The sequence below is a fragment of the Dryobates pubescens genome, chromosome 23, assembly GCF_014839835.1.
Source record: "Dryobates pubescens isolate bDryPub1 chromosome 23, bDryPub1.pri, whole genome shotgun sequence".
Taxonomy (NCBI): Eukaryota; Metazoa; Chordata; class Aves; order Piciformes; family Picidae; genus Dryobates; species Dryobates pubescens.
Window position 1 is genome coordinate 8,309,587 of NC_071634.1, and position 12,535 is coordinate 8,322,121.

General features: G+C 52.6%; 1 protein-coding gene across 1 annotated transcript in view; it reads right to left on the reverse strand.

The window, feature by feature from the left end:
* The window catches only part of NAT8L (N-acetyltransferase 8 like), a 28,722-nt gene extending 16,613 nt beyond the window's left edge, over nt 1-12,109 (reverse strand). Inside the window, exons 1-2 of the mRNA XM_009904220.2 lie at nt 11,712-12,109; nt 10,120-10,284 (exon numbers count right to left, since the gene is read on the reverse strand). Of these exons, the coding sequence (XP_009902522.1) occupies nt 10,120-10,284; nt 11,712-12,048 (502 nt within the window). The 5' untranslated portion in view covers nt 12,049-12,109. The remainder of the gene's footprint in view (nt 1-10,119; nt 10,285-11,711) is intronic.
* Between the last annotated feature and the right edge of the window lie 426 nt (nt 12,110-12,535).

Here is a 12,535-nt window from a genome sequence, read left to right on the forward strand (position 1 = left end):
CCCCATTTCAATTAGCAGAGACCAAGAGCTGCAACTGTACAAAGCAAACAAACTTGGGTCTCTGAGGCCAGTTTCCAAGTCAGGATTCAAGCACACTGGCAAGAGGGAGTGGGAGCAGCTTGTACAGCCATTACTGGCAAGCCAGGGCAAAGGCAGGCAAGCAGCTCTCTTAAAAATGCAGCTTTTTGTCAATTCAAAACAATTTCCACATCTGACCTGAATTCCCCAAAGATCTCCAGCCGGGAAAGAGAAGGCAGAGGAAAGTCAGGCTGGCACTAATCCTGGCACAGCTCATCCCCAGCGCTGCTGGCCCAGGCACCTGCACATGGCTCGGTCCTCCCTGGCATCACAGGGGATGTCCTGGCTGCCAAGACCTCAGAGATGGTCTCTGTCAACAGCACCTCCTCAACTGCTGCCTCAATAGATATTGTAACCAGGGTCTGGGATCCAGGCAATCCCAGCACTGGCTCAGTGTAGGTTTCATAGTGTCACAACCAAGAACACAGGGACCTGCCTGGAAGGCAACAAACATTAACCCTGTCACAGCTCTACCACAATCAGTACTTTCTAAAAGTAGGGACCTCCAAAGGTCATTCAGTCCAACCCCCCTGCAGTCAGCAGGGACATCCTCCACTCAGAGGTTGCTCAGAGCCTTGTCAAGCCTGACCTTGAATATCTCCAGGGATGGGGCCTCAACTACCTCCCTGTTGCAGTGTTCCACCACCCTCATGGTGCAGAACTTGTTCCTAACATCCAATCTAAATCTGCTCTTCTCTCATTTCAAACCATTGCCCCTTGTCCTGTCACTGCAGGTCTTTGGGAGCAGTCCTCTGCAGCTTTCTTGTAGCCCCCTTCAGGTACTGGAAGGCTGCCATTAGGTCTCCCTGGAGACTTCTCTTCTCCAGGCTGAACAATCCCAGCTCCCTCAGCCTGTCCTTATAGCAGAGGTGCTCCAGCCCCCCAGTAATCTTCATGGCCCTCCCCTGGACCAGCTCCATCACCTCCACGTCCTTCCTGTGCTGAGGGCTCCAGAGCCAGCTGCAATACTGCAGGTGAGGTCTCACCAGAGCAGAATAGAGTGGCAGAATCAAGGTGATCAAAACTATCCTCCCTTTTATCTTACAGCTCCTGGACTGCAGAGATAATTGTTTTATAAAGCCTCTGGTTTTCAGTGTTGGCACCTGGATGAATCCTAGAAGCAGCAGATGAATTTGAAAGTGACAGCTACTGCTCACAAGCCATCATTTCCAGCAGCACCCAATAACCTGCTGCTAATGGGGTTTGTTTCTCTATTAGCTGCACATCCCATTTTGAAGAGCAATAAATCGCTCATGCAGCCACTTTAAAAAAACCCCAACCCTCTGGAATTCTTGTTTGCTGTTACCTATTTTGAGTAGCCTCCTTTCACACTCTCAGAATCCCATTTGAAAGCAGAATCCCAGCTTGGCCCCAAGCCAAGCCAAGTCTCAGGTCTGAGTTTGAGAATTCTCCTGGCAGAGATAAAATTTGCAACTCTTGAAAGACATAAGCAGTTGTAGAGGACAGCAAATGACACCCATCTATAATCAGTTAATTGATTGCTGGGGGCCCATGGGTCGAGAGATGACTGCAAATAACCGCTCAAAGCCATCTGTGGCAGATGACCATGGCTTGCACCTAACTCTAACCAGACCTCTACAAACTCATTTGGGATGCAACCTTCACAGAATGCCTGAAGTTTCTTGGTGATTCCACTTGGCCCTCGGAAAACGACAGCAGCAAACCAACCAACCCCACAACCCCCAAATGAAAAGGCAACCCCCAAACTTCAGTATGTGTTTACAAGGAATAGATCCTTACAAGCAAATAGAACCTAAAACACGCCTCTAATCTCTGGATTCTCTGGCAGACTGCTCTCATTAGCTACCTGTCAGGAAAAAGAAATGATTCCTCAGCTTCCTACAAGGGGGGAACAAAAATAAAAGGGGGGAAAAGAAACTATCTTAAAATACCCTTTGAAGCTCCCTGTTTCACTGGTGCAGGAAGCAATAACAAAGACCAGTGCATCCCTCAGCCCCTCAGAGAAGGAGAAACCAGCAGAACACTCCAGGTCTCTCTTTTTGCTTGGGACTGGAAGGGAGCAGCAGCATCAAATGTGATTATTTGCAACAGATCCCCAGCACACCAAAATATAAATGTGTGCTCTGCAGCATCCTGGTAACCAACACACACACACAAACAACCCACAAAGCCAGAAAAAAGCCCCTGAACACCTGATGTTTCTGCACCCTTCATGTTCATCATCATTAAGGTTAGGAAAGGCCTCCAAAGTCATCAAATCCAACCATCAACTAACACCACCATGACCATTAAACCATGCCCCGAAGAGCCATGGCCACGCACTTCTTGAGCACCATCCAGGGATGGTGACTCCATCTCCCTGGGCAGCCTGTTCCAATGCCTGACCACTCAGGAAAGAAATTTTAACTAACATCCAACCTAAAGCTCCCTGGCACAATTTCAGGCCATTTCCTCTTTTTCTATCACTTGTTCTTAAGGAGACCAACCCCCACCTCACCCCAGCCTCCTTTCAGGGAGCTGCGGAGAGCAACGAGGTCTCCCCTCAGCCTCCTTTCCTCTAGGCTAACCTCCAGCTCCCTCAGCTGCTCCTCACCAGACCTGCTTCTCCAGATCCCCATGCTTGCATTTGACACTCATGAGGAGTTAACTGTGCCTAAAAAACCTAATGATGTTCAATTTACACAACTTATTACTTCTTGTACTGAAGATTAATGAACAGCACTTGCATGTACCAGGGGTTTTCATACCTGCAGGCAGAACACACTTCTAGAACCATCACAGAACAGTTTAGGTTGGAAGGAACCTTTAAGATCATCTAGTTCCCACCCCATGACATCCACCCAGTCATGGCTGCAACTCAGAGACTGCTGGATCAACTGATGGTCATGGCAGAATTTTACCCACAGGGAGAAATTCTGAGTGCACAGGAGGGGGAAAACAAAAAGGGGGTGTGGGGGAGGGGAAGTTCTGCTGCTCTGCACAATTTACTATAAAATCTATTTCCCTCTAATTTTGACATGGGAGTGTGCCAAAGCTGGTAGATCTGAAGGCAAAGCTATTTTTGTCTTATGGAGATGCATGTTGAGGAATGGGTCTGGGCATATGTTGCTACTCCAGTGATAAATAAATATGAGGGGGGAAGGCTGCAGCAGCTTGCCCATGAATGTGTTTATCCCATCTGTGGGGGATGACATAGCCCTCCACCCTCCTCCAACCATCAAACTTCAGTTTTGCCATGTGCCAGCTCCTGGCTGGCAGCACTGCTCTTCCCTGCACTACCTGGACCTTCCAAAAGTGGGGAAAAAAAGACTTTGAAGGATCAAGATTTTGCAGGGTAGAAAGACCCTGCAGGCCCTCGGGTGGGTTGAGCAGAGCTGACCCCTGTGGCATGGCATTGCAAGAGACCCAGGCTGTCACCTCCAGAGCTACCCAGAGCTTATCAGCAGGGCTGCAGGGTTGGGCTGGGGCTCAGCAGAGCTGCAGCCCAGCAGAGCTGCCTTCAGATGAGCCTTGCCACTGGGACCCAGCAAAGTTGTCTTCAGCTTGCCCTTGCTGTTGGGACCAGGAAAAGCCTTTGGTCAGCTCTGGGAGGGCAAGGGGGAGGTTAGGAGCTCTGTTGCTCGCTGTGCCCATGCTGAGTGCCTGCAGGATGGAGCTGCCTTCAGATGCAAAAGCCAAGGCTCCTCCAGGGCAAGGTGGGTTTTGGGAGAGGCACCCTGACTTTAAAGATGTTATCCATGATTCAGTTAAACCCAAAATATCTCAGTCCACTACCAATGCTGGACAAAGCACATCCCTCACACTTGGAAACACGAGTTGCTTTTCCTATTGCTTCCCAACAAACTCCACCCTGGAGACAACAAAAATGCCACAGCAGGCAGTTCAGTGCTGGTAAGATGCATAAACCCAAAAGCAACAATGGGAATTGGTAAGCAGCAGCATCCCTGGCTGTCCCCTTCCCAAGGGGTCTCAGCTTTCAGATGTAATCCTTCCCACTACAAAATACACTGAAGGTCTCTAATCCTAATCTGGTAGGATCTCTCTGATATGGAGATCACATCCCCTGGAGCAGCCTCATTGAATTGCAGAGAGATGCCAGCAGTGAAAGGCTCACTGGGCAGACCCTCCATTGCCTGAGGATAAGACCTGAGCTCAGTTCCCAGGAGAAGAGCTGGGCAAAGAGGGAGGCAGGGTAAGCACACAGCCTCTCCCTCACGTTTCCATCTCCAAGCCCCACACTGGTCTCCTCCACACACTGTGCAGTGCATGAAGAGAGGTACATCCCAACATCTCCATGCAGGACTCCCAGTTCAGGGGTCTGGCAGATACCTGAGGTGAGGACACTGCATAGGCCAGCAGGAAATGCTGAGGATAGGGATGCTTCAGATTCCAGCTGCCTCTGGGGCACCTCACAGGGTAGGGCTCTCCAAAACCAGGTTCCTCCACTGGGAAGCAGCAGCCCTGAGCCCTTGCCCTGTGTCAGGTAACTAAGCCCCCCCTTTGCAAAGCAAGGGCTGCCCTGCTCTCGACAAACAATGTTATCACCTGGCAGTGGAGCTCCTGCTTATCTGGCAGCTTGAGCATTACCCAGAATGTGGAGGAACTGGGCTCCAGGGTTGCCCCTCCACCCTGGGGGCTCTGATGGGGAGAAACTCCTGCCCTGGCTTGCAAAGGGTCTGGGCATGGCAGAGCAACCACAGCTCCCAGGGTGAGGATCTCCTCCAGAGGTGGCCCCTGAGTTTTCCCTGCATCCCTAACTCCCTGCTGCTCACCCCACAGCCCCCTGGGGCTCAGCACCTGCTGAGCTGGGTTAGCAGGAACCACACCATTCAAACCCTGCTGCTTTCCTCCTTGCAAACATCTGGGTTCACCTCCTCTGGTATCAGCTCTGTCCCCCTGGCATCAAAGCCACTGGGAATAGCCTGACACAAGAGCACAACTGAAATACTTTGTTTCCCAAACATCTCACTGAAGGTGAGGACTATCTCAAGAGAAACAAACAACAAACAGGATCTCACCTCCTCACAACCCAGCTCTGGCCCCACTTCAACTGGGGTCCTTCTGGCAGAAGGATATGATCCCAAAACCTCAGCCAAGAGCAGCAGGACATCCCCACTTGGGTGGCACACTCCTTAGGTGGGCACAGAGAGCTGCAGGAACTGAACCCTAATGAACTACCCTCCGGTGACCTCTCTTCCTTAGGGCCCTGTCCCCCACGGAGGTTGGGATATCACTGCAGGCTCTTCCTTTGCACCCTCACGTACCAGAGGACAAAGGACAGCAGCACAGGGAGGCTCTGCTGACCCCTGGATGGGTGGAGGCAGGGGAGCAGAGGCACACATCCCCTCCCAGCATGAGGAAACCAGAGGCACCAGTTTGGCCAAGAGCCACAGATGTGCAGCCACTGCCAAAAGCCCCAGCTCTCAGCCTGGCGTGGCTAATGTGACCAGACACCTCCTGCAGCAACCACTTCAGCTTCATCTGCTGCGTTATGCAAGGCAGATGCCCTCAAGACTCCACCCGGTCCCACGGCCACAGCGCTCCAGGTCGCCCCTCCGCTGCCTGCCCGTCCTGCCCTGCGGCACCGAGCACTGCAATGCAGCCACCCAGCTCATCACTGGCGCCCAAAACCGCTGGCACAGGCCGGCTCCCACCGCCACACGTACGCACACCCCTCAGCAGACCCTGCCAGGAGGGCCAGCAGCGGGAGACAGCACTTCAAGCCACCACAGCACGACGCGTTAGCTCCCAAGCCCTGGCTCAGCTCGACGCCGGAGAGCAGAGCTTTAGCACCGGAGGCAGAGTCCAGGTTTCCAGCAGCTCTCCAGCAGAGATCTCACAACCTTAACAAGCATCTCTTCAACACACCAACCACTGCAAAAAAAACCAACCCACAAACCAACCCATCAACAAACCCAAAACACACAACACAAGCAGCAGGGACAGAAGCTTGAAGAGACACTGTAAAACTGATTAGTCGTCAAAATCATCAGCCCATAAAAGAAGCCCCAGCTGTGCTCCTCTTATTTGCGTAGAGGAGGAGGCAGAGTTCTATTTTAAATTAATTCCTGCTTTTTCTGTCATTTACTAGAGCCTGAGTTACTCTGGTTGACAATTAAGCTCAATTATCCAACTCCTTTCTTACCCACCACCCCAGCGCCTTTTTTCCATGCCCTGTGAAGAAGGGGAGGGGGGAAAGGCAGTAAGTGCTATTTATGAAACGAGAAAGACAAGTTTACAAATAGCTCTGGAAGGTGTAGGAACCATTCACCCTTTTGCTTTAAGACCCCCAGCACAGGACTTGACACACTTCCCCTCCAATCAGCAGCAATTTCAAGTCACTCCACTGCGTGTGAGCTCCAAGCACGAGCTTCTCCCCAGGATCAGGTGAAGTACCATGAAGGCCACCAGCATCCTGGCCTGGATCAGGAAGAATGTGACCAGCAGGACCAGGGAAGGGATCGCCCCCCTGCCCTCAGCATTGCTGAAGACACACCTCAAGGACTGGCTTCAGTTTTGGCCCCTCACTCCAAGACATGGAGTGCTGGAGCAGGTCCAGAGGAGGGCAACAAAGCTGGTGAAGGGTCTGGAGAACAGGGCTGGTGAGGAGCAGCTGAGGGACCTGGGGTTGCTTAGCCTGGAGAAAACTTTCTTCCTTTCTACAATTCCCTGAAAGGAGATTGGAGCCAGGTGGGGGTTGGTCTCTTCTCTCTAGTAACTAGCAATAGGACAAGGGGAAATGGCCTCAGGTTGTGTCAGGGCAGGTTTGGGTTGGAGATTAGGAAAAAATTCTGCGCTGCCAAGCGTGGTCAGGGATTGGAACAGGCTGCCCAGGGAGGTGGTGGAGGCACCATCCCTGGAGGTGCTCAAGAAACCTGGCACTTCAGGACATGGTTTAATGGCCATGGTGGTCTTAAGTTGATGGTTGGACTTGATGATCTTGGAGGTCTTTTCCAACCAAAACAATTCTATGAGTCCAAGTCAAGTGCTGGCCCAAATGTTCTGCCAGATTCTTGGCATAAATGTAGGTGGGCAAGAGAAACCAAAGATGGAAATTCTGGCTACTGAGCTTCTGCAGAAGGTGTTTTTCAGTTCACACTGAAATTCAGACAACCACCAGCATGTAGGTGAGTGGTTCAGGAAAACTGCAGAAGCAAAACAACAACATGATGTAACTGATGGAATTGTCCCACACTAATCATTAAGCTGGGTGCTCGTGGGGTATCCCACTGCAAACTGGGTCCTTTCAGTTCCATTTTTGCAGCTGCTTAGGGAAATCCCCCAGGAATGACCTGTTTTGATAGCTAAAATATTCCCTCATTGTAGACCCTTGCCTCACCAGAGGCCATTTGCTGTAGACTCTCTGCTACAGCGGCCCCAGACACCACAGAGCCCGCTGCCAACAACAGGTTTTTATGCCTGGCTACCAGGCATGCCAAGAGCAAAACCTTAGCAAAGCCACAACCAACATCATCTGAGTCCTCAAGACCACATTCCAGTCCCACCTTTGCATTCATCACCCTAAGAAGAAAGAATCCATAAACCCACCACAGGAACACTCCGCTTCCTCTGTTTTCCCATGGTGGGGAAAACCAAAACAAAACATTGAAGCAGGTAAAGAAGGATTCTCCAAGAAGGAGCAAAAAGTTGCTTGGTCATACTCCCAGCCAAAGCCAGGCCAACCTGCAGTTCCATCAGGTTGGGATTTGTTAACTCATCCAGTCAAGCTCCAACCACCTCCAGCCTCTCTGGGCAGTTGCTCTCACATCTGATTACCCTTCTTGTGACCATTTCTTCTCCAACACCTCAATGAGGACCTAATCCCCCAGCCAGAGCAATGCAGAAGACAAGGAGCCCTTCTCCCTCCCACTGCAATCATTTCTGCCTGGGTGCTCATCGGCAAAGCAGCCAAACAAAAGACAAGCTTGGGGCTGGAAGTTGTTTCCTTGCCATTTTTCTGTCCTTTGGGTGGGCTGGGCAGCCCCAACACGGTGATGTGCCTTTTTCCATACCTTCAGGCAGACAATGCAGTTCAGACAGATGGCCTCTGAAGCCCACAGAGCTCTGGGCTTTTCCCAGGTGACTATTTCCCAGGTGTCATCCTACAGGGAGGAGATCCAGCAGCTCTTATTTTGGGGGGAAACAGGAGCCAAACACGGGATTCATGTCCTGTCCACGGTGCCACCAAATAGCACCAGACAGCTTCATGGCACAGGGACAGGCACCACCGGGGGGGGGGGGGTGTCAGTCCCCATCCATGGACACCCTTCTCCTCTCCAGCTTCCAAAGCCTCTTTGGTCTTTACCTAATTACAATTCCAGTCAATCTGCTTAACACCACTATCATCATTGAGGAACTCCAGCAAGCACCAACATTCCCATAAATCTGCTTTTTCATGGCATGGCAGAAGCCTAATGACACAATTAAATCCTGTCAGAAAGCAAAGCCCCCACACTTGCTCTGTCACTGAAATCAGCCCTTTTAGGTACCAAATAAAAGCACTGTGACTGCCTCAAAGCCATGGTGGCCACACAGCTGAAGCAGATGACATTGCTGACCCTAAACAAACCCAGGGCAGTCCTCTGAGCCCCTTCCCTTTGTTGTCTCCCTGTGTTAGCATGATCAAAACAGGCACTTTGGTCCACATCACGAATCCCAACCATGAGTGACGCAGCTCAACCATCCTGCTGGAGTCTCCTGCTTCTTTCTCCAGCACAACAACGCAGTTGAACCCCACCACAGAGGTTCAGAGAGAGTTTTGCCAGCAGCCCTTTTATTTTTGTGCCATCACCCTTAAAAAAGATTGAGCTCTTTAAATGCAAGTCACACATTACTGAATTGTTACAGACCAAGGACACTGTGGAAGTGCAGCACAACCTCTGTGTGAGGTGGGACAAGATCTGGACGAGAGACACACTGTGATGGGAAACAAAATCTAAAGCAAGCACATCTGAAGTGTTTGGGGGGTTCTTATTAGAGGAGCAGCAGCATCTTAGCAATAATCATTGTGCATCAGAAGTCAAAGAAAGTTTGTGGCTATGGCACCTCCTATGAGTCTTCTAAAAGCACCCAGGAAGGGGTTTGTCACACCTGAAGGACTGCAATGATACAGCAAAAACATGGGCAGAGAGATAAACACCCCTGAGAAGATGGAGCTATGGTGGGATATGGGCATTGCCTTGCTCTCCCAGCTTACCACCACTACTAAGCAACCACCAAATGCACACCTCAGACCCCAAAGGGCTGCCCAGACAGCCCCCTTGCTTTGGTCCTCAACATGGACTGTCTGCCTACAAAAAGGGAAACAGCAGCTGTGAAGTTCTAAAGGCTCTTTAAAACAATCACATCAGGGATCATTAAGAGCACCGCAAGGAAATGTTATCATCAGATACTCTGTTTCTAATTACATGCATGTGTGTCACAAATAGAGGAAGGCATCACATCAAAGTCAGGCAGCATCCCTCTGCATACCTGATCTGTGCCTCTTCCAAAGCACTAGCATCAAATAATGTTGCTCTTGAATAACATGGAAAATCAGTGCAATTAAACAGGTTCCTTGATGTGTTTTGGACTAAAAGAGCTTTCCTCTCCCACTCCTCCTGCTCTCAGAGCTAATGCCAAGTCGAGGAGCAATGAAATCATAAGCTCAAGAAGTCAGGGCTGGGGTGGACCTAGCCTGCAGTGAATAACCCCCATCATCCATCCCCTGTGTCCCCAGGCACTCAGCACCTCAGTCAGCAGGCAGACCATGGGACCCAGGAGTGCTGCACTCAGGGGGTGGATGGAAGCTGCCTTGGATGACTAGACATTTTAGGGGAAAAAAGGCCAAAAAGCATAACCAAACCCTACCAAAAAACAACCCTCAAGTAAAGCCAGATTAAAAGCAAAGCAGAGATAGGTTTGTGCCTGGAGCGGCTAAAAGAGCTGCATTGTGGCGACTCCGGAGCTTGCTCAGGGCTGCTGACAGGAGGGTAAAGGCTCCGGGAGCAAGGAGCAGGGAGCAGCCATGTTCCCCCAGCAGGGCTGGGGGGAGGCTGCCTCCGGGGAGTGGACACTCACCTGGTGGTTTCATGTAATATTGCTCAATATCAGACATGTCCGTGTGCAGGGCGCAATCGAGATAGTGGAGGATAACTTTTCTACTGAAGTAGTACCTCATGCCCATCAGAAAGATGGGCAAGCAGCAGGTCAGCAGGAAGGACTTGGTCACAACAAAGCATATTACTATGGAGATAAGGAAGAGAAATAAACGACACCTGTCAGAAAAGAGAATTTAGTGTTGATTTCGGAGTACAAACTCATTAAAAAGAAATGAAATAAAAGCAAACAAAACCAGCAGAACAAAAACACCCCACAAAACCAAGCAAAACACAACAAAACAGAACAGACAAAATACACATTTGCAGCACACAGAAAATTCACCCTCTCGAGATGATCGCGCTGAGGTAACTTTATGGGGGTGCTTGAAGGGAGCCAGTGGAGAAGCTGCAGCAGAGCCCACCAAACTCCCTCAGGAAAGAGGCTGGTGGGGAACCACTGGGGGCCAGGTGCTTTCCTCAAGGGGCTGCTTTGCTTTCCTTGGTGAAGCCAAAAGGCAGGCAGGGTGGAAAAGCCATGCTGCAGGCACGCCGCTCCGCAGCCACGCGTGTGGCACTGCGGCATTGCTGCTCCCATCACGGGGAGCACCTGCTCCCGGCGCGGGGGGGAAATACCCTGCCTGCCACGATGCTGCTGGAGACCTGGGGGAACTTCTACAGATGCCCCCCGAGATGTTAGCTTCCCCCAGCACGGTCCCAGCCTCCGAGATCAAGCCACATGTCTGCTTGGGGAGGGGGGACGACTCTCCTCCAACACAGGGCCCTGTCCTCCCTTCTTGCTGGGGCACTGGGGGCAACCTGCTTGCACCCACCAAGGGCATGAGAAACCAGCCCAGATCTTGCTCCAAGGGGTGGTGGGCGCATAGCAGGGGAAGGGGACATGCACGTTATCAATAACGTGGCCTCACTTGTGTGCAATTATTTGCACCGGGGGGAGGGGGTGCGTTATTATTTGCACTGGGAAGAGGGCACCTTGCGGATGCTGTTTGGGGCACGAAGCTCTAAGAGGTGACGCCCCCCGACCCTGTATCAGGGGTCACCCTCCCTCCCCATGGCTTTGGGGGGAGGCTTAAAGGGAGGAACTCTCCGCTGGCGGGCCCGGCCGTCTCCAGGCAACGCCGAAACGCAGCAACCCCCCCCCTCAAATCACAGTGCTGCGCGGGGGCGGCGAGTTCCTCTTCCCCGCAACTCCCCCCGCACCCAGGCCTGCGGGAACAGAAGGACGGCTCCACCTTCCCCCCCCCCCCCCCGCGTAACCTGCGCGGCGTACCCCAAACACACACAGCATTCCCCTCCCTTCAAACCCGCGCAGGGTCGCGCATCCACCACACACGGCGCCGGCGCTCCAGGCTCCCCACGCCTGCCTGCTCCCGCCGCAGCGCTGCGGCTCCGCGGCCGCTCCGCACCGCACAATGCTGCGGCGAGCCCGGGGCTGCGGGGCCGCGGCTGCTCCCGCCTCTCCGACCATTTTGTGAAGACCCAGGAGACAAGGGGAGGGGGAGGGGGGAGAAAAAAGCCACCCACCGCCCCCCCAAAAAGAGAGCAGGTACTCACCGGCCAGCAGCCCGTAGAGCAGCTGGGTGCGGGGCTGCTGCCGCAGCCCCCTGAAGGCCGTGTTGGGGATCCGTTCCATGATCCCCTCGTAAAAGATGCGGCGCACAACCTCCTGCTCCGAGGGGTGGAACTCGCGGATATAGACATTGTCGCGCCTAGGGTCCTCTTTTGGGGGGGTGAGGGGAGGTGGAGGGGGTGATGAAGGAGAACCCGCCAAAGAGGGCCACATTTGGGAGGAGGAAACAATGATCGTGTCCTTTTTAGAGCCCGGGATTGATTCATGATCTTCTGCCACAATCTTGGTCTCACAAACCATCTTGGGAGACAGACAATGCATGCAAACCGGCCGCGGGGAGGGGAGCAGGAGAAAAACGGGATGAGGGGGTGGGAGGGGAAAGAATAAAAAAATACAAAAATAAATTAAAAAAAGGAAATTTAAAAAATAAAATTAATTTAAAAAAAAAAAAAAAGGAAAGGGGGAGGGGAAGGAACGGGGCGCGGAGCAGGGACGGAGACCCGCCGGGCAGCGGCTACGCGGGGCGCGGAGCAGCGCGGCCGGGCGGGACGGGAGAAAGGACCCTCGCTGCATTTTGGAGAAGCATTTATAGTGCGGGGGGAGGACGGCCCGCAGGTCCCCGGGGTCCTAGAGCCCCCCGCATTGGCTGCGCAGGGTCGCCATGTGATCGGAGGGGGGACGGCTCCCTCCTTTCCACCCACCCCCTCCACCATCCCTGCACCGCCCCTTGCAAATTACTACGGCGCGTCCCTACGCGGGGCTGCGCGGTGGGCTCCTCCCGGGGCGGTCGCACATCGCTACCGCATAC